The sequence below is a fragment of the Myotis nattereri genome (assembly GCF_964212035.1).
Source record: "Myotis nattereri genome assembly, chromosome: 14".
Taxonomy (NCBI): Eukaryota; Metazoa; Chordata; class Mammalia; order Chiroptera; family Vespertilionidae; genus Myotis; species Myotis nattereri.
In genome coordinates, this window is record NC_138089.1 from 30603415 (window position 1) to 30626416 (window position 23002).

Here is a 23002-nt window from a genome sequence, read left to right on the forward strand (position 1 = left end):
AAATGAGGTCACATTTACGCTAAATACCGACCTGACTCAACCAGGTTATCAAAAATGAGCCCTCTCAAGAAAAGGCTCCCAAATTAATTTTACGAGGCCAGCATTACCTTGATACCTCAATCAGACAAAAACATAAGAGAAAAAATTTATAGGCCAATATTCCTGAAGAACATAGAGGCGAAAATCCTTGACAAAATATTTGCAAACCAAATTCAGCAATATATTAAAAAAAAATCATACATCATAATCAAGTGGGATTTATTCCTGGGATGCAAAGTTGGTTTAATATCCACAAATCAATTAACATGGTATACCACATAAACAACATGAAGGATAAAAATCATATATCTTATCAATACATATAGAAAAAACATTTGACAAAATCCAACAGCCATTCACTATAAAAACTTTCAGTGAAGTGTGGATAGAGGAAACATATCTTCATATAATAAAGGTCATATAAGTCATACCGATAGCTAACATCATACTCAAAGTTGAAAAGCTGAAAACGTTTTCTGTAAGATCAGGAACAAGACAAGATGTCCACTTTCATCACTTTTACTCAACATACTATTAAAAGTCCTAGCCACAGGAATCAGACCAACAAATAAATAAAGAAATGGCATCCAACTTGGAAAAAAAGAAATAAAACTGCCATTATTTACAGATTACATGATACTATATAGAGAGAACCCTAAAGATACCACCAAAAATGATTATAACTAATAAAAGAATTTAGTAAAGAAGCAAGATACAAAATTAATATTCATAAATCAGTTGCATTTTTATGTAACAATATTGAACTAATGAATAACGAAAAAGAAAGCAATACCATTTACGATGCATCAAAAAGAATAACATACTTAGTAATAAATTTTACCAAGGAGGTAAAAGACCTGCACTTGGAAAACTATAAGATACTGAAGAAGAAAAAGTGAAGACACAAATAAATGGAAGGCTATATTGTGCTTATGGATAAGAATAATTAACATAATTAAATGTCCATCGTCAATATTACCCAAAGCAATCTACAGATTCAATGCAATCCCTATCAAATGGCAATAGCATTTTTCAAAGAACTAGAACAAATAACCCTAAAATTTAAATGGAATCACAAAGGATCCAGAATCACCAAAGCAATCTTGAGAAAGAAGACAAAGTTGAAGGTGTCACACTACCTAATATCAAACTATATTACAAAGCCATAGTAATCAAAACAGCATGGGACTGCCATAAAAACTGACACAGATCAATGAACAAAATAGAAAGCTCAGAAATAAACCCATGCCTGTATGGTAAATTAATCAATGACAAAGGAGGAAAGATTATACAATGGGGTAAATAAAAACAATCTCTTCAGTAAATGGTGTTGGGAAAACTGGACAGATACATGCAAGAAAATGAAACTAAACCACTTTCTTACACCAAACAAAAATAAATTTAACTGGATTAAAGGTTTAAATGTAAGACCTGAAACCACAAAATTCCTAGGCAGTATTTGACATAGCTCTTAGCAATATTTTTGGGGGATATGTCTCCTCAGGCAAGGGAAGTTAAAGACAAAAATAAACAAATGGAACTACATCAAATTAAAAAGTTTTTGCACAGCAAAGGAAACCATAAACACACACAAAAAAGACAACCTATTAATTGGGAGAAGATATTTGTCAGTGATATATCTGATAAAGGGGTTAAAATCCAAAATATATAAAAAACTCATACAACTCAACACCTAACCAACAAACAAATCAAAGAAAAAATGAGCAGGAATAGACATTTTCCAAAGAGGACATGTAAATGGCCAATAGACTTATAAAAAGATGCTCATTGTCACTAATCATCAGGGAAATGCAAATTAAAGCCACAATGAGGTGTTACCTCACACCCATCGGGATGGTTATCATCAAAAAATCAACAACAGTGTTGGAAAGGAAGTGGAGAAAAGGGAACCCTCACACATGTTGGTGGAATTGCAAATGGCCCAGCCACTGTGGAAAACAGTATGGAGGTTCCTCAAAAAATTAAAAATAGAACTATCATATGACCCAGTATTTGGATAAATACTAGGTATTTATCCAAAGAAATCCAAAACACTAATTTGAAAAGATATATGCACGCCTATGTTCATTGCATCTTTACTTACAATGTCAAGATATGAAAGCCACCTAAGTGTACATGGATAGACGAATGGATAAAGAAGATGTTGTACACACATACAATGGCATATTACTCAGCCATAAAAATGAATGAAATCTTACCATTTGCAACAACATGGATAAACCTAGAGGTTATTAGGTTAAATGAAATAAGTCAGACAGAGGAAGACAAATACCATATGACAAATACCATATGGGAAAGCTAAAACACAGATGAAGAAACAAAACAAACAAATTCACTGATACAAAGAACAAGCTGATGGTTGCCAGATGGGAGGGGGTTTGGAGGAATGGATGTTAAAGGTGAAAGGGATTAATGTCAAATTATTGTCAATTAAAGTTCAAATGTCAGTTTTAAAAACAATCATGAAAATGTAAAGTATAGCATAGGAAATATAGTCAATAAATTGTAATAACTATGTGTGGTGTTGGATGGGTACTAGACTTATAGGGGTGACCACTTTGTAAGTTATATAAGTGTCTAATCACTATGTTGTACACCTGGAACTAATATAATATTGTATGTTAACTGTAATTGGAAAATAAATTGATAAAAAAGTAAAGACGTGAGTCCTCTCTCAGTGTACTAGCTTCCAGGGGCCCCAGACAGGTGCCCGGCATTCGCCTACAGTGAGACTGGGCAGCTGCCGGCCCCATAGGCCTCCCTGAGCCTTCACCTCTGCTGGAGCCCGCTTGTCCATGCCTGCTGCACCCAGGGCAAAGCCTTGCTCTGTCTGGCCTGACCAGTGGACACCAGTCTCCCGGCCCAGGACCCCACATTGGGAGAAGATATTTGTCTGAAGGCAGTTGGACCTCAGGCTGGCTGGGCTCCACGGAGAGGCAGGCAGAAGGACACCCCCTCCCCGCCCCCCCACTCAGGCCCGCCTTGCCACCTTTGGTGAAGCCAGGTTATTATGCCCACAGCCCTACAGAATCTCTCTGGAAAGTTCTGTCTACTTCATGCACTGTCTGCACTGGAAATCTCACCACATCAGTCATGAAAACAGACAAGGAGACAAAAGACAAACGTTAAGTCCATTTACCTCTGATCAAGGGACACACACCGATTCCTGGAAGGTGCCGCTCTCCCGTGGATATTTCTCCCTGCCCTTTCCCATTGTGGCCTCCTCCGCACCCCTCAGTGCACCTGGTGCAGTGCACTGATGCCCTCAGATCTCAGCTTCAGTGCCACCCCCTTTGGGAAGGTTTTCTACAGAGTCAGGAGCCCCTGCTCTCTGCTCTCACAGCTCCTGGGTTGCCTGCCTGGTCACTGCCCTGACTTCCGGTCCTGGAATGAGTGGTTCACCTGCTTGCCCTCATCCGGGACTCCTTCCCACCTGGCACAGATGAACTGCAGAGGTAAGTTCCTTGAATTGAATGCAGCTTTGCGAGCCTCTCTGCTGTGCTGTGAGCACAGCTGTCCCGCCGAGTGGTTAGAGTGGGATCAATGCTCCAAGCCCCTGTACTGGCATTTTAAGGCTCGTAATACACTCAACCTTGGGAATCCAGGGCTCCCTGGCAGACCTGAGCTGCCTCATCACTGTCCAGTCTGTCCTTCTACCCACCAGGAGCCATTTGAAGAGAGAAATGTCTTGGAGATCCATGTGGGGAGACGGAGGCAGTGTCCTGCCCACTTTAATTGAGGGCGAGTGCAGCAAGGAGAGCTGGGTGGCCTGCTGTGGGTCACATTCATCACTAGAACCCGTGTCTGGGGTGTGCAGGTGGTGATATTGGTTTCTAAGCTGACACCACCCAGCCATGCAGAGAGCAGGGAGAAAACCTCCATTTAAGGACGCTTCGCTGGGCCTCTTACAGGTGTTATCAATTTGCCTGAGGAAAGGTGGTAGGAGGGCCATTTCACTAAGGAGACAGCTGAGGCTGAGAAGTCAAACCTGCTCAAAGGCACGCAGCCAGCACATGGCACTGAAAGGCTGGCCTGACTCCTAAACTGACTTTAGTATCTTCAATTTCTTCTCCTTCAGTTCCCTCACTGGCAGCACTGAGCTATTCCTTGCATGATGGAACCTGAGTTTGAACCCTGATATTTCCGGCTTTAGAGCAAGCCCTCTGAAGCCCTATCCTTTGCTGACTCCCTGCAGGGATAAACTCTACCTGGCTGCAAATATTTGCAAGAACTGTCAGTGGAAGAGGCAGTAGGCTGAGCACATGAGGCTCAGGGGCCGACCCAGGTCCACAGAGAGATAGGGTAGAGAGTGGGGTTCTGAGTCAGGAGACCTGACACCAGCTGTGGTTCTACCTCTCGCCATGTGTGTCCATAAGCAAGCCCCAACCCCTTCCTGGTCCCCAAAGAGGGAAGAAGCCCGAGGGATGGCTATTCTATCCTGAATGAAAGCTGGTCCCAGTTGTGGCTTGTGGGGCAGAGTGACACCCCAACCACACCTCTCTCTCGAGGCTGCCCTGCCGTGCAATGACACATTTTCTTCATAACACGAGGGAAGGATTCTAACTGAAGAATTTTCCTCAAAATAGCTTTCCTCCAATGGTCTCAAAAGATGGCCGGTGTGCGTCCTCCTTTGCCTTGAGATGCATTGCAGGTGAAAGGGCAGGAGCTCCATGTCTGCAGACGGACAGGAGTGGGGTTGCTGCTGCCCCTGCGTATTACTAGCTGTGTGGCAAGAGTCTTAACCTCACTGTTCTCATCTGCAAAGTGGGGAAATAACCACTTTCCGGTGTGGTGAACAGTAAACGAGAGCGTGCATACAACACCCTCAGACGGGGCCTGGCAAACAGTGGAAACTGTCAGTGGTGACTACGTTGTGCTTGAGTACCTTTTGAGGTGAGCAGTCCACCCACACATCCTCCTCAGGGTTGAGATGATCTGAGCCCAGGGCTCACACCGGAGCCACAGGGGCAGGTGGAAGCAGGCTGGAGCTTGGGCGCTTTTATCCAGCAGGTCTTTAAGCACATTAAGTCGCCGCCGAGTAGGTAAATCAGCATCGTGCACACAGGCTGTTTTTTCCCCTTAATGATCGGGGATGTTAGTGATGCCAAAGAGGTCGTACTTCACGGAGGAGGGCCCCACGAGGCCACAGCCAGGAACACGGGGCTCGCCTGGCAGATCTGAGCAAACCCAGACCACCTGCCTGGGTCAGTGTGGAGTTAATGGAATTCAGGCCTCAGTGTTTTGTTTTCAGGAAAACTTCTCCTTTGTGACTTTAAGCATCAAAATCAAGGGAACTAAAAAGAGCTGCTCGCAGCTTTTCATCTTGTCCTCACAAGAAGCCCGCATTGTCCCGTTTTCTGCTGGGGAAGCTGGACCTGTCAGGAGAGACTTTCCCAAGGTTGCAGACTGGGGCAGAGCTGAGCTGGGACTGAGGCCTGGGTCCCAGGCCCTGGACTGTGCTCGTTCTACCCAGCCCACCGTCTCCTTTTAGTTCCAGTCTTAAGCTCCAACACCAAGGACCTGATGGTCAAACCACACAGCCATACCCAATTCTATGGATTTCAGTGTGTGTGTGTGTGTGTGTGTGTGTGTGTGTGTGTCTTTGTACAGTGATTTACATTTTGTAGAGCACTTCCATACCTAGAACATCTTGTGGCCTTCTTAACAATCCTTTTAAGGATCTTCTTTAAACTGAGGTAGCCTAGGTCAGCCAGGGAAGCCGTTTCAGCAAAGCCTGTGGATCATGATGGAGCTAAGGGCTACCCCACACCCAGCTCCACCTTCACCACTTTGTATTAACTCCCACACCCCACACCCCATTGCCTTCTCCAGTGTTGGGTTCAGGGCTATGCTTGGGATAAAAGGGAGGGGGAAGGAGCCAGAGCAAGAACGGGGAGGGAATGAAAGGGAAGGGGAGAGGAAGGTAGGGAAGGGAGACACAGGAAAGGAGAAAACATTGATGAGGAGGAGAGTCAAGAGGAAGGAAGTCTCCAGAATCTTTGGGTTTGAAGCTTAACACCCAAGTCTCAGGCTCATGTTTTGTTTCTCTGACCCATAAGATAACCAGAGGCAACTCTAGGTTCAGGCAAATAGTATCTGAGAGCAGGCAGTCTACAAGCATGGGATTATTTCTAAAAGTTATAATTTCAAGGGGATAGTGCACTAGGCCAGGTTCAATAGGGGATGTGAGTTGGTGGTGGGGGTGGGGGGTGGAAGGAAAGAGAATGAATGTTAGGGCACCTCTTAGGTGCTACTTTTTTCATTCAACTCTTGCTACCCTTTCAAGGTAAGTTTCATTGCCATTTTATAGATAAGGTGACTGAGAGGTTAAATATGTTGCCTACGGGCACACAGGTTGTGTCTTTTCTGAGATGCGTTGTTGAAGCTGGTTACATGCTCCTTCGGGAATTCCCAACCTCCTTGTTCGATCCTTCTTCCTCCTGATACCTTGGTGCTCTCTGGGATAGACTGACATGAATTTGAATTCTATCTCTGCCATTTACCAGTGGTTAGCTTTTGGGAAAGTCACTCAATCACTCTTAGCCTAAGTTTTCATCACCTGTAAGATATGCTAAAATTGCCTTAAACTTTATACTCTTTTGCCTCTATCTACATATGTCCATTTGATGTCCATTCATTCTTGGCTGTGCTAGGTACTCCAATAAACTACTTCTCATGAATGTGTCAGTGGAAAATAATAGCTTCATGCAGTTGTCAGCAAACTTCTGTAAAGGACTAGATAGTAAATATTTAGTCTTTGAAAGCCATCTGCTCTCTGTCAAAACTATTCAGCTCTATTGTGGTAGTGTCAAAGCAGCCATGAGCTAATCTATATATATAAAAGCCTAAACATCTCTTCCGCCCTTTGGCTAAGATCAAGTGTAAAAGCCTAAGCAACCGTTACGACCGAACGACCAGAACGACTGCTCGACCAGTTGCTATGATGCACACTGACCACCAGGGGACAGCTCCTGCAATGAGTGTCTGCTCAATGCAGGAGCTGTCCCCTGGTGGTCACTGCGCTCCCACAGCCAACCTCCTGGGGTCCCTTCCCCCGGCCCACCAATAGGCTTTGATCACCGGCCAGGCTGAGGGACCCCACCTGTGCATGAATTCATGCACTGGGCCTCTAGTATGTAAATAAATGAGCATGGCTGTGTGCCAATAAAACTTTATTTATGGGCACTAACATTTGAATTTCATATAATATTCATGTGCCACAAAATATGATTCTTCTTTTGATTTTTTAAAACCACTTAAACTGTAAAAAGCATTTTTTTTTTTTTTTTAGCTCACAGTTGTACAAAAACAGGTGGTCAACTAGATTTGACTTGTGATTTTCCTTTGCAGGCCCTTGGCTTAATAGTGGCTCCTGCCGGCGGCATTTGCATATTAGTTGGAAATCATCTTCTACAGTGGTTCTCAACCTTCTGGCCCTTTAAATACAGTTCCTCATGTTGTGACCCAACCATAAAATTATTTTCGTTGCTACTTCATAACTGTAATGTTGCGACCCCTTTGGCAGTCGAACAACCCTTTCACAAGGGTCGCCTAAGACCATCCTGCATATCAGATATTTACATTACGATTCATAACAGTAGCAACATTACAGTTATGAAGTAGCAATGAAAATAATTTTATGGTTGGGTCACAACATGAGGAACTGTATTTAAAGGGCCAGAAGGTTGAGAACCACTGCTCTAGAACAAAATGTTGGTACCCTAATGGTGGGATCTTGGATACCCGGCAGGACAGTGAAGGAGAGAACTGGGGGTTCTCTCCTCTGTCTTTCTGGCCAAGTCCCCACGCATCCACCTGCAGAAGGGTAACATCATCATGAAACCTGATGGACCCAGCTGCACCTCTGATCCCTGCTCAATTGTTCCTCTCACCAAAGCTGGGCACCTTCCTGGGCTTATCACCCTATGATTCAAAATCAATGCCTTTCCTCTAGTAAAACCCCAGCCAGCTCTTCAGTGCACTTGATCAATAATTGGTCTGACTTTTGGAAAGGGCAGGGTGCAGCCGTCTGACCCCGAGGACCTGGGCTTTTTCTCCTTGGCTGGGAGGTGGACAGGTGGACAGCTGTAGAGGGGACTGGGAAATACACTTGACAAGGCTTAGCAGGGGTCTTTTCTACCTCAGACATGCCTGACTGCCGACCTATCTCCTTGTCTACAGAGTCTCATGAAATTAGCCTCCTTTGCTGAGCAGCACTTTGAATTGGTTTTGGAAAAATATGGGACTTTAGAAGTGCTCCTACTAAAAGTGCACTCAGGAGCAATCATCCTTTTCAGCTGGTCTCCCTGCCCGGATTTCTGCATCCCAGTAGGCCCTCACCATGCTTAGGCATGAAAGCTCTGGGCTCCCCACTGCCCTTGGGGTAACTCAGGAGGCCCCCCCTCCATGATCTCGTCCCCAATAGCCATCTTCTCTCCATACCTGGGCCATATGACGGAATGCCCGCCTTGCTGACATCTGCTCCCTCGTGTGCAACACCCTTCCTCTTTGCACTGAAACTATTAGCTTCCAGATTTGGCCCAGGTGCATCCCTTGGAAGGCCCTGATAAATTAGATTTTTTTTTTTTTTTTTTTTTTTTTTTAGTTTCTCTTTCTGTGAGTTCATTATTGGTGTATAAAAAAAGCCATCTATTTCTGGGTGTTAATTTTGTATCCTGCTGATGTCCTCAGCATTGCCATCATGTCCTTCTAAATTATGAGCCCTGGTAGGTTGGTGTGCCTCTATCCCATCTTCAGCACACAGTGGGCCTTCAGTAAAGAGTTAATAAATTCACTACGAAAATATTTCCCAAGTGTAATGTGTGTCAACTTCAATGATCTCCCAATGCAGATGACTAAGGGAAAATTCATCTCAACCAGAGCTTTCATGCCGCTATCCTTTCAACACAAAAGTGTTAGATGCCCTGTAGGGGCGTGGGAAACATTTTCTGTGTGGACGGACCAGCAACATCCAGACCTACCCCAGACTTTCCAAGTCAGAATCTGCATTACACCAGGTGCTCAGGTGCACATTTAGGTTTGAGAAGCTCTTTTCTAAATGACACCCCGCCTCCTTCCTAAAGAAGGCCCGATTCCTGGAATGGAACAAGCACTGAGACCATCTGACACATCAGAATTACTCACATCCAAAGAACAGAGAAGAAATGGTTCAATTGTGTGACTGTCTCCTTTTCTTTCTACTGGAAATGAGACACCTTACTGTGAAGGTGGCAAGAACAGGAGTTGGTCTGTGGGAGAGTCCCTGGGAGCTGGTGGTACTGGGTGACCTGGTGCTGGGCCAGGTGTAATGATTGCCTCGGGATCATGCTCAGGGACGAGGCAGGCAGGCAGAAATGAGGTTCTGCAGGAGTCTGAATCTGGAGAGCTGATACTTCTATTTTTTAAAATATTTGTATTGATATCAGAGAGGAAGAGAGATAGAGATAGACAGAAACATCAATGATGAGAGAGAATCATTGATCGGCTGCCTCCTACATGCCCCACACTGGGGATCAAGCCCACAACCTGGGCATGTGCCCTGACCAGGAATCCAACCATGACCTCCTGTCAACACTCAACCACTGAGTCATGCCAGCTGGGCTGGAGAGCTGATTCTTGATAGGGGAACCTTGAGACCAGTGGGACTGGATGTCCAGCCGGCAACGTGTCTGGGAAGGAAGTGGTGAAGGGCCACGAGCAAAGTCTGAAGTGGTTCTTTAAAGGGGAATTGTCTCTGCATAAAGGGAGGGTAGAATACTGCTTTTTGGGTCTAAACTGGCAGGGACAGGTAATAAACACAAAATCTGACTTGCAACAATAAAAGGGGGCATATACTAAGTAAGTATTGTAAAGACAAAGTTTCCAGCTTAAAACCTAGAAAGAGATGGGCCAAGGGACTGTAAAAAACAATAAAGGAAGGCATAAAGGAGGTATGTATCTCATAACTAACATAACAAAACAAACATAACATAACATAACATACCATACCATACCATAACATAACACAACGTAACATAACCAGACAAACAAAACCGCCCAAAGTAGCAACTGAATTACAAAGGATCCTCTGACGCAATCTGTGGCCCCATAAGGAGGGGTCAGCAGGGTCATCTCCATTGGGTCCCACCGCTGCTGTTGCTGCGCAGTCTTTCCGAGGGCACTGTGTCCTCTGTGATGCTCTGCGCTTCCTGAAGGATGGTCCTCAGAGCACAAGGGGCCCTGGCTTGGGCATTTATTACTGCCTGGCAGAAGGGAACCGACACCAAGAAGACTGCAAACCCGGACTCCTGGCATAGAGCATGTGGCCAGCTGCAGGCGCACCTCTTCCTGTTCTCACTATGACCTTCCATCTCCTTGAACGGGTGACAGGGATACCATGGTTCTCAAAGCTCAGGACACAACAAAGCGATTCACTTCCCCCTCCGACTCACACAGGTCTAGGTGATACTCTGGGGACTCTGGGCAACTGAGAATGGGAGTGACGTTCTCTTGGACAAAACTCCACCTAACCCTGCAGAGTTCACTTATCAGAATCATAATCTCAGAATGCAGATTAGACCAAACTCCTAGAAGACAAAGACGGCACATGTGTGACACCCTGGGGTCATTTTCTGGGTGCAAAGCTTTTCTCCTCCCAATGAGCCCCACTCTGTCATTGGTGAGTGATGCTGGTAAGTGAGCTTTTAATTTATGCTCATGTGATGGATGGAAGGTTTAGCGAGTACCAGGGGCTGTGAGAAGCATGGTTCTGCCCTCAGGGAACTCAAACTGTTTCAGGGAAGGTACGACCAATCCATAAAAGGAGACAGAGAATGGAAAACCATAGCCTGAGCAGAGATGCTTTTGCCAAGATATAAAAGGCAGGGGGCAGCAGAGCCAGGGTCTGGGATGCCTATCCATGCAAAGGGGGTGGGGGGGGGAGGCCAGCAGGATGCTGGGAAAGGCTGGGCTGGAAAATGGGGCCACTGGCCTGGGCTTGACTGGCATCTTATCAAGCCCCTAGAAGGCTCTAGTTGTAGCAGGACCACTTGGTCCTCTGAGGCAGCTGGCGGGAGAAGCGGTGCTGACTGGGAATTCTCAAGGAGACAAGAGGCTCCGGAACATGATGGACTGCTTTCATGGGCTGAAGCCCCCTCCTGCCGTAGGGAAATGACTTGGAACAGGTACAAGAATTTGAACTGCCAAACTGCGTTTGCTTGGTGACTCTGGTTGCCTGTGAGAAGTCAGCTCAGGAAGGAACCTCTGTTCTGGACAATTACACCTGGCACCTGCCTGCAGACCTGTCACTCACAGGTGGGCTGAGGAGTTTGGGGACCTTTTTATACTTTTTTTATTTCAAGAAAAATGATTTTAAATATAATAATGTTACGTGCAATAAACAATATCTCAAGAAAAACAATTTTAAAGATAATGTGACATGCAATTAATAATTATTCAAGAAAAATTATCTTAAATATAATATTACATGCAATAAACATTAATATTTCAAGAAAAAAAGGATTTTAAGTATAATAATATTACCAAAACTGTGCTAACATAGTATGATATCACAAAAGTTGTAGGAAATATTAAAGATCTGCAAATAACAGGATTACTTCTGTTATATTCTAAATTTTTTCCCCCTCTGGCTCTACTTTTATTCATCAGTTTATGTTCATTATATTCCACAAATGAGTGTGATCATGTGATATTTATCTTTCTCTGACCGGCTTATTTCGCTTAGCATGATGCCCTCCAGGTTCATCATGCTGTTGCAAATGGTAAGAGTTCCTTCTTTTTTACTGCAGCATAGTATTCCATGGTGTAGCTGTACCACAGTTTTTTAATCCACTCATCTGCTGATGGGCATTTAAGCTGTTTCCAAATCTTAGCTATTGTAAATTGTGCTGCTATGAACAAAGGGGTACATATATCCTTTCTGATTGGTGTTTCTGATTTCTTGGGATATATTCCTAGAAGTGGGATTATTGGGTCAAGTGCGAGTTCTATTTTTAAGTTTTTGAGGAAACTCCATACTGTTTTCTACAGTGGTTGCACCAGTCTGCATTCTCACCAGCAGTGCAAGAGGGATCCTTTGTCTCCACAACCTCGCCAGCACTTGTCATTTGTTGATTTGCTGATGATAGCCATTCTGACATGTGTAAGATGGTATCTCATTGTTGTTTTGATTTGCATCTCTTGAGTGATTAGTGACTTTGAACATGTTTTCATATGTCTCTTAGCTTTCTGAATGTCCTCTTTTGAAAAGTGTCTATTTAGGTCCTTTGCCATTTTTTTTTTTTGGATTATTTATCTTCCTTTTGTTATATCGTATGAGTTCCTTGTAAATATTGGAGATTATGCCCTTATCGAAGATAACATTGGTAAATATGTTCTCCCATGCAGTGGGCTTTCTTATTATTTTGTTGATGGTTTCTTTTGCTGTGCAGAAGCTTTTTATTTTGATGTAGTCCCATTTGTTTATTTTCTCTTTAGTTTCCATTGCCCTGGGAGCTGTATTGGTAAAGAAATTGCTTTGGCATATGTCTGAGATTTTGCTGCCTATGTCTTCTTCTAAGATTTTTAAGGTTTCCCATCTTATGTTTAAGTCCTTTATCCATTTTGAGTTTATTTTTGTGTATGGTATAAGTTGGTATTCTAGTTTCATTTTTTTGCATGTATCTGTCGAATTTTCCCAACACCATTTATTGAAGAGACTATCTTGACGCCAATGTAAGCTCTTGCCTCCTTTGTCAAATATTAATTGAGCATGATGGCTTGGGTAGATTTCTGGGTTCTCTGTTCTGTTCCATTGGTCTATATGCCTGTTCTTGTGCCAATACCAGGCAGTTTTGAGAACAGTGGCTTTGTAATATAGCTTGTCATCTGGTATTGTGATCCCTCCAACTTTGTTCTTCTTTTTCAGGATTGCTGTGGCTATTCAGAGTCTTTTTTTTATTCCAGATGAATTTTTGGAGAGTTTTTCTAGATCTTTGAAATATGCATTGGTATTTTAATGGTGATTGCATTAAATCTGTAGATTGCTTTGGGTAGTATGGACATTTTAATGATGCTGATTCTACCAATCCATGAACATGGTATGTTCTTCATTTGTTTATGTCTTCCTCTATGTCTTTTTTCAATGTCCTGTAGTTTACCAAGTACAGGTCTTTTGCCTCCTTAGTTAAGTTTATTCCTAGGTATCTTAATTTTTTTGGTGCAATGGTAAATGAGATTTTTTTTTTTTTTAGTTTCTCTTTCTGTGAGTACATTATTGGTGTAGAAAAAAAGCCATCGATTTCTGGGTGTTAATTTTGTATCCTGCTACATTGCAGAATTCATTTATTAAGTCTAGTAGTTTTTTGATGGAGTCTTCGGGGTTTTCTATGTACATTATCATGTCACCTGCAAATAAGGACAGTTTTACTTCTTTTCCAATTTGGATGCCTTTTATTTCTTCTTCTTGTCTAATCGCTATGGTTAGAACTTCCAGTACTATGTCAAACAGGAGTTGTGAAAGTGGGCATCCCTGTCTTGTTCCTGTTCTTAGGGGAAATGGCTTTAGTTTTTGCCCATTGAATGATGTTGGTCATAGGTTTGTCATATATGGCCTTTATCATGTTGAGATATGCTCCCTCTATTCCAACTTTGCTGAGAGTTTTTATCAAAAATGGGTGTTGGATTTTGTCGAATGCCTTTTCTGCGTCTATTGATATGATCATGTGATTTTTGCCTTTCAATTTGTTTATGTGGTGTATCACATTTATTGATTTGTGAATATTGTACCAGCCTTGCATCCCTGGAATAAATCCCACTTGATCATGGTGTATTATCTTTTTAATATATTGCTGGATGCAATTTGCTAATATTTTGTTGAGGATTTTAGCATCTATGTTCATCAGGGATATTTGCCTGTAATTCTCGTTCTTTGTAGTGTCTTTATCTGGTTTTGGAATTAGGATAATGCTCGCCTCATAAAAAGAGTTTGGAAGTGTTCCTTCCTCTTGGATTTTCTGAAATAGTTTGAGGAGTATAGGTGTTCTTCTTTGAATGTTTGGAAAAACTCCCCTGTTAAGATGTCTGGACCTGGGCTTTTTTGTTTTGTGGGAGTTTTTATTTATTTATTTATTTTTATTTTTATTTTTTTATTACTGCTTCTATTTCATTGGTTGTTATTGGCATAGTCAGGTTTTTTTATTCTTCCTGATTCAGTTTCATGAGGTTGTATTTTTCTAGGAATTTGTCTATTTCATCCACATTGTTCAGCTTGTTGACATATAGTTGTTCATAACATTTTCTTACAATCCTTTGTATTTCTGTGGTGTCTGTGGTTACTTCTCCACTTTCATTTCTGATTTTATTTATTTGGGTCCTCTCTCTTTGTTTCTTGATGAGTCTGGGTAATGGTTTATCAATTTTGTTTATCCTTTCAAAGAACCAGCTCTTGGTTTCATTGATTTTTTTTTTTTTTAGTTTCTATGTCATTTATTTCTGCTCTAATCTTTATTATTTCCTTCCTTCTACTTACTCTGGGTTTTTCTTGTTCTCTTCTAGTTCTTTTGTTGTAGAGTTAAGTAGTTTACTGCTGATTTTTCTTGTTGGTTTTTTTTTTTTTTTTTTTTTTTTTGAGGTATGCCTGTAGTGCTATGAACTTCCCTCTCAGGACTGCTTTTGCTGTGTCCCAGAGAGTTTGGGTTGTTGTGTGTTCATTTTCATTTGTTTCCAGGGAGTTTTTGATTTCTTTCTTGATCTTGTTGGTAACCCATTCATTGCTTAATAACATGCTATTTAGCCTACGTGTGTTTGAATGATTTTGGGTGTTTTTACTGTAGCTGATTTCTAATTTCATTCCACTGTGATCTGAGAAGATGCTTGATATGATTTCAATATTCTTGAACTTGTAGAGACTTGTTTTGTGTTCTAACATGTGGTCTTCTGCCTCTTTTGGCACACCTGCTATCTTTGTGAATGATCCATGTGCACTTGAGAACAATGTATATTCTGCTGTGTTGGGGTAAAATGTTCTATAAATGTCTATTAAATCCATTTGATCCAGTGTGTCCTTTAGAGTCTGTGTTCTTGTTAAGTTTTTGTCTGGAAGATCTGTTGAGTGAAGTCAGACGGGTATGAAAGTCCCCTACTACGTCCGTATTGTTGTCAACTTCTCTGTTAAAGTCCTCCAGAAGTTGTTTAATATATTTAGGTGCACCTATATTGGGTGCATATATGTTTACCAGGGGTATATCCTCTTGTTGGATTGATCTCTTTAGTATTATGTAGTGACCTTTGTTGTCTCTTGTGATGGCCTTTATTTTAAAGTCTACTTTGTCGGATATGAGCTTTTTTTTTCTTTTCCATTTGCATGGAAATTTTTTTTCTATCCCTTCACTTTCATCCTGTGTGTGTCTTTTGTTTTGAGGTGGGTCTCTTGTAGACAACATATAGTTGGGTCATGTTTTTGTATCCATTCAGCTACCCTACACCTTTTGATTGGTGCATTTAATCCATTTACCTTTACGGTTATTATTGAGAGATACTTATTTATAGTTATTTCAATTCTGTATGGCTAGGTTTCTTTCTCTGTTTCTTCATCTCAGCAATCCCTTTAGCATTTCTTGTAATACTGGCATGGTGACGGTAAACTCCTTTAGCCTTTTATTTTTTTTGTCTGGGAAGCTCTTTATTTGACTCTCTATTTTGAATAAAAGCCTTGTTGGATATAGTAATCTTGGTCTCAGATCCTTGCTTTCCTTACCTTGAGTACTTCATGCCATTCCCTTCTGGTCTATAGAGTTTTTGAAGAGAAATCAAGTTTCAGCCTTATGGGAACTCCTTTGTAGGTAACAGTTTTCTTTTCTCTTGCTGCCTTTAAGATTTCTCTTTGTCTTTATTTTTTGGCATTTTAATTATGATGTGTCTGGGTGTAGGTCTGTTTGGGTTCTTCTTTTTTTTTTTTTTCCTTTTTTTTTATTATTAGTTAAGGTATTACAAATGTGTCCTCATCCCCGGTTCTTCTTATTTGGGATCTCTTTGCCTCCTGAACTTGCGTGACTTTTTCCTTTACCAGGTTCTGCTCTCACAGCTCCAGTCCACTTCACCCTCCCTCTGCCAGAGCACAAGGTGGGTGGCTCCACAGGGAATTTTGTGCATTGACCTTTCAAGAGGGTACCCGAACTTTCAGCTGCCACTTCCTGGCAGCAGCACTCTGCTGCTTTTCACAGCTAGATGTTATGTGGGTACCTTCTCAGATTTGGTGCTCTCTGCTGGGGAGGCCCGCTTGGGCATTAGATCCCAGAGTTCAGTGGCACCCCTCCACAGCTGAGATATCGCTCCAGGACTTCAGCTGCTGTCTGTGAGCGCCCAGCCAGCCCCTTCTCACCTCTGCCCCTCCTACCAGTCTCTATGCAGTCGCCACCTTTGGTCCTTGGGTATCAGGGTTCTCTTCTGTGAGTTTCCCGTTGATTAGAGTTTGGAAACTTTGCAGCTCCCCACTCTGGCATTCATAATCTTGACTGCCCACCCCACCCTACCCCTGATCGCTCCAATCTGGCTTCCCACTTTTCTCCAGTCCCAACCCAAGCCAGACTGGCTTCCTTATACTGTTCACTGGTGCCCTGAAGGCCTCCCCTCTCTGTTCTCTTCTCCTATTCTATACTGTGCAGGCTTCACCCACACCAGCTTCAAAAAGAGCCAATCTTCCCTCCAGGACCTGGCTACCTCTTACAGTGAGGAGCAGCCTGCCTCGTCTGCAGTTAGCAAAGAAAGCCAGTAAACTGTGGCTCCCTCAGCTTGCCCTACAAAGCTGGGAGAGAGGCCAGACGAGAAACACATCTGGGACAAGTGGTGCTTTGCTTGTCCCTGGAGAAAGATGTATTTCCAGCTACAAGGCTGTAGCCCTGGCCAAGGGTAGAAGAGAGAACAGGCCCCAAGATTGGTCAGAGATGAGGTTGCCCAAGTGGAAGAATAAAGTGGGCCATATGCTGGAAGGAGAGAAGATTTTCCTGTAGATATGGAGGCTGGAATAGGCATGGCAGGGAGGCACTTTGACCTCCACATACCTAAGAAGCCGGAGGCCCTATGATCTGAAAGCCTGCTGGGACAATGGCTGGGAGAGGGACCTATAGCTGTGTACAGGGGTAAGCTGGAGGGAGGAGGGGCGCGATGCAGAATCCAATGCCAGCTTCTGCCACCAAAGGCTGGCTGACTAAGGCAGGGAAGCCAACTAAAGGGGTTGATTCTGATGTTACACATGCTTGAGTCACTTTGCCTGACATGGTGAACTGATACATGGAGTTGCTGCTTCCCGCTTTTCTCTGTTCCACAGGAAGCTACATATACATATACATATACATATACATATACATATACATATACATATACATATACATATATAGTTAACCTTCACCCTAGGGTGTTTTTCCATTCATTTTTACAGAGAGTGGAAGGGAAGGGTAAAGATAGAGAAAAACATCAATGGGAGAGAGACACATTGATTGGTTGCCTCCAACACATGCCCTGGGGCTGGGGATTGAGTCTGCAACTGAGGTACATGCGTTTGACCAGAACTGAACCTGGGACACTTCAGTCCGTGGACTGATGCTCTAACCACTTAGCAACCCAGCCAGGGCAGAAAGTTATGATTTTTCACCATTTGTCCATTCAACACTTGCTAATCACCTGAATTGTGTCTGGCCCTGTGCTGGGCGCTGGAGACACAACAATGAATGGGCACTTCAGGAGGTCACTGTCTAGAGCCGCAAAGAGCATTGTGCACCAGTGGGGAGGTGCCCTTCAGCCTTCGCACACAGAACTGAACGTTATTAAAATGTTTTTCTTTGCATACATTTAACACTGAAACAAGCACCAATTCTGTTAGAAAATTACATTTAAATACAGTTACAGAAATGTAATCCCAAGTCACAGGTGTCTCATTTATCAAAGACAAAAGCCATTGGGACCGTTCTCCAGACGAGGCTTGGCTTTGGTTTTTCCTGCTTAAAATCCCCCTGTGAGCTTCTTTCATGCTTAGAAAGATTTTATCTTCTTTCCAGGCTTTTCTCTTCAAATGCCAGACCTTCACTGGGGCCAGTTCTTATAACTTAAAATAAAACAAGAGGAGTTCTTTACTCGGCTAGCTCATTTATTCTTCAACAGCTATTTCTTGAGCACCTAAACGTCGGGACCAGATATGTGCTAAGCCTGAAGAATTTGCTGGTGAACAAGAGAGACAGAATCTTGCCCTCAGGGTCCTCAGTGAATTATCCCCAAACAGAGCTCAGGCTCCCTGAGGTTGGGAACACAGCTTGTCACGGTTGCCTGTCCCTCTTTCTCTGTTTCTTGCTTCATCCTAAACGGACCGACACACAGACGTCTCCACTTTGTTCTTCATGTCTCATGTGTCTTACTGAGCTCATCACCTCTTTGTTCAAAGGCAGATGACCCTAACTCTGTCCAGAGGTGGGTTTATTGCTCCTCCCAGCTTTCCAGTTGAAAGATTAAGGGGGACAGGTTGTGCAGCAGAGGAGCACTTTGAGAGCTGCCTTGTGAGGGGCGTGACCCCAGGTGCCCTTGCTTTGCACCCCGAGGTCTTGCTAGTCTGGCCCTGATAAATTGGATTAGGGATAAATGCCTGACTACCATTCGGAGTCCGGCCAGTGACCTAGATGGTGGCCGGCATCAGTCTGCCCCATAGCGATGTGAGTGACCACATAGGGAATTGCACCCGCTATGAGGGAATTTAAGAATGAAAGATTCACCCACCTATACCCCCCCTACACACACACACACAGAGAGAGAGAGAGAGAGAGAGAGAGAGAGAGAGAGAGAGAGAGAGGAAGGGAGGGAGAGAAAATATAACAGGGGCCTGAAGCTGAAAGACACACCTAGGGAAGGCAATAAACAGCAGCCACAGAGTGGAGGACTCCACAAAGCACCGTGAGCCATGGATAAGCAGTAGCCTCCCATAACATCAACACACGAAGCAGAAACAGGAGCAGTCAAGCAGCCAAAATAGTAGCCCAGAGGTAACTGCTCTGCCACCGGAACCATCAATGTCACTGCTAGAGCCGTTCTTATTCCATGCACCATCCATCCAATTCTCTGTAAGACCATCTACGCAGCTGGCCTTGCCTCCTGGTTTCCCCTTTGCTCGGTGACAAACCTCCGCCATCCAAGGGTAACCCAGTCCTTCGTTCTATCCCTGCACCCTAAAGATCTAAGTGAGCACAGAGCGGATCCTCCATCCGAGGCATTGTCTCGCCATTCCCAGAGCCAACGTCTTAGAAACCCCTTAGCCTAGAGTCCGGGTGTGGCTCTCCAGCCTCTGCCTGGACGCCCTCTGTGCAAGCCCCCCCTGCCCGGGGTGTTGAGTAATGAGGCCACATTTGAAATGCACCAGCCCGACTCAGCACTCTGCGATAAAGTGAACAGGCTCGCTGGCCACCTGCTGAGCACCATGGGTAATTACTATTGATCCAAAGATGCCATGAGATCTGAGTAAGAGCACACTGGACAAACGGAGCATGTGACCTTAGACAAGTTACCTCGGGCATTCTCACCTGTGCAACGGAGATACTATAACCCTAGGACCTGTCAGAATAAACCAGCCACTCTATTTCCTGCAGCAGAGTGACTGCACTTTAAAAATCCCTCTAGCCCCGAGTCATGCCGATTTGAGGATAGGTCTGGCAGCTTCCACGCACCAGGTCCAGCTGCCTTTCCTCAGACGACTGACAAAAGCAGGCCCACCTTGCCAGCCAGGCTTGCACACTGGCTTCACGTCCACCTGCACCAGGGTGTCCTGAGCGGCAGGCTTCTGGCCACAGTCGTAGGCGGTCACCAGGATCTCGTACTGGTGCTGCTTGTCATAGCTCAGCTTCTCCGTGTTCCTGATGTTGCCTGAGGACACAGAGACATTCAGCGTTGTTTCAGATCACGTTGAGCACGCTGCAGTTCTCCCACATCCCTTCCCCCCTCCTCCAACCTCCACCAGAATGAAATGGGCCCCTGCCCTACCCCTTGGTAAGGTCAAGGGTACAGGAGGCCATGGCTTCCACACGCAGCCTGCTTGTTCCTCGGTGGCAGACTCCAGGATCAGTTGACTGGAGCCACCCCAGCTGTGGGGCAGGGCTGCTTCGAATCCCAAGCACGCATTTGGGACCCGACTGGTTTGTGTGTGTAAGTAATGGGTTGTTGGAAAACTCTCTCTCAAAGTGCCCCATGCGGCTGCGGCCCTGATGCCAGGCCCAGAGCTCATCTGCCATGAAATCTCTGGGAAAAAAGATGGAATTCAGAAATGTCCTGACACATATTTTTTAACATCTGGGCTCATTGCCAGGAATGTTCACTGTCTCTTCTCACATTATTTTGCTACCAAATAGGAAGTAAAATCAATAAGAAAACGTGTGACCTCTCTTGCAAAGCTGCACAGAATAACCGATTTCTTGCCCTGGTGGCAAAGACATTTTTCTTTTCCCAGAAAGACCAAACCGTTTTTTTATGAGCCATTTGTGTGTTTTTATCCCCGTGGGTGTGAGATTATGATTCAGGAATAAATATTTGATAAATAACAAGCAAAACTTTAATTGACGATTTTTGCTAAAATACCATTTTGGTTCCAAGAAACTAATGAGAGGCCAATACGCATTGAATAATTTTTAGTTTTGGAATCCAAGAGATGCAAGTCTTCCTTTGTTGAGACTGATTTCATTCTTGCATTTTTTTCCCTGATGGTGGAGCTGACAGCAAATTAGAACTCAAATGCTATCATCATCCTTTACCAGAAGTGAAATTAAGAAAGTGGAAATTAAAGGCAAAACAAACTAACAAGCAAATAAACAAATGTGGAATGGCTGACTCACACAAATTTTTTAGATTTCATCCAAACTAAGGGAAAACTACCTAATGAGCTTTCTTCCATTCCAACTGATTATTGTTCATGTGAACTGAGATAACAGGGACGAAGGCAAGAAAGCCTGGGGAATTAGAAAAGTCACAGAATGTTTTAAAGATCAGACAAGTTGATCCACCAGTCACCCAGTCTTAAACAGTACTCAGCAGTAGTCCAGGAGCAGGTGCAATAAACGTGAGTGCCTGTGAGGAGGAGGAGGAGGGAGTGGAGGCCAGCGGTGGTGAGGAGGGATGAACTTGCCCATGACATTGGACCAAGCATTCGAATCATTTGTTCTGCTACCTTCTCTGGATTGTTTCTAAAAATGCAACTGCAACCACGGATTTGAAGTAAGATTTACTTTGACAAAGTCAGTCAAAAATCTCTGAATGAAAATGGGTTTGAGGTATTTTTGGCCTTGTGGCTGGTATTCAGAATCCTTTTCATTTCCCCCCAAATATTTGTTTCAGTGTCAGCGTGCAGCCCGTACAGGTCTGGGACGGCTCAGAATCGGGTAGGTAACACTCCCTCGGGGGTCCCTTAACAAACTCATTTGTGGTTACAGTTATCACAGGGGAGGGATTCTGCAGGTGCAGGCACCGGAATATAAGCGTGAGAAGGAGGTTTCAGCGACATCAGATTGAATTTTCAACAAAAAGTGTTAGCTTTCTCTTTCTTTCAAGTGAAATGGCTCTCTAAAGATGCATCTCTGAGAAGAGGAAGGCTTAGGGTTTACAATCCGTGTGACATTAAGCAGACCAAACACTATTGATTGTGCTAGAAAAATAAACACACGGGCCGGCAATCCCGGGCTCAATTTGTTGCCGCTCCTCTCCCGTAACTGTCTTAATGAAAGTGTCTGAGAAACTAATTTACTTTCTCCGCCGCCACCACCACCTTCAGGCCTGTGAGGATAAGATTCAGAGCACAGATGTGCAGCAGTGGGTCACCATGAGAGGCAAGGTTGGGACCCACCATCCCGTGGGGAGGGCAACATCTGGATAAGACACCCATTTAGCACATTTCGATAGCTCGGAAGAAGCCGTCCGTGTTGCTTCTGTTACAATTCTATTTCCCCCCTCACATATGAGTGATTTCTCCTGGTAGTGTTTTCTCAGTTAGCTGAGTCCACAGTTAGTCCAGGTGAATGGCTGCCCCTGGGGCCTATTCCCTTGTCCAGCTAACTCTCAAAGAACAGTTAGCCTGTACCTTGCAAGTTGGTGAAGGCAATTTTTTAAAACTCAGGTGGGGAGGGTGCAATGAGGCAAGCACAGTGACCTGCGCATTCCCTCCCCTGGACCTGAACTTGGAACAACCCTTTTGGAAAGCTATATGGGCCAGTCACTTTGCAATTATTCATACCTGTGGGGCATGCAATTCCACATCTAAAAATCGGTTCCAGAAAAACTTCAGATGTTTATTGTGAAAAATTGTAAATACATGTGAAAATAGGTCCATCGCAGCATTATTTATTACCTCGAAAAAATAGGAGGGAAACAGCATGTCTGGTTGCAGGGGAGAGCTAAGGATAAGAGTCTGCGTGAGATGGAGTGTTGTTCAGCACTGAAACCGGTCATTATGAAGCACTTTTAAGGATGGGAAAAAATCCATGTTATCGAATGTGAAGCAAAAAATGGGAGGATAAAGAAAGGCAAGAGATGTGGGGCCACGCTTTTATTTAAAAAGTCAGAAAACTACTGGTAAAGTGTCAATAGTGGTTACCTTTTAAAAAAATGTTTACTAGTGGTTATCTTTGGTGGGATTGTACGTGACTGATTTTCTTCTTCACACTTTTCTATGCTTTCCAAAATTCCCACGAGGGCTTGTGCTACTCTTCTATTCAGGTGGAAAAGAAGTGTTTTCATTTACTGTAAGAACACACAGACTCCAGGGTGCACTTCACTCAGAGGCATCAGCCCCATTACTCTGTGGGCAGCGGCTGGCAGAGAACTCGGCTGAGACCAGGCACCCCTGAGAATCAGAGAAGTCTGTCCAGTGGTGAGTGGGTGTCATTGTGTCCCTGCTGTACCCTCTGTGGTCAGTCTCAAATGTGGTTGAGAGTCTGGCTGTGGCAAA

General features: G+C 43.9%; 1 protein-coding gene across 2 annotated transcripts in view; it reads right to left on the reverse strand.

Moving 5' to 3' along the window:
- The window catches only part of CLSTN2 (calsyntenin 2), a gene marked incomplete at both ends in the record, with an annotated part of 546899 nt that overhangs the window by 93233 nt on the left and 430664 nt on the right, over positions 1-23002 (reverse strand). For both annotated transcript variants that reach the window (XM_081105871.1, XM_081105872.1), the window contains one exon: positions 19786-19935. In XM_081105871.1, coding sequence (XP_080961997.1) covers positions 19786-19935 — 150 coding nt within the window. The remainder of the gene's footprint in view (positions 1-19785; positions 19936-23002) is intronic.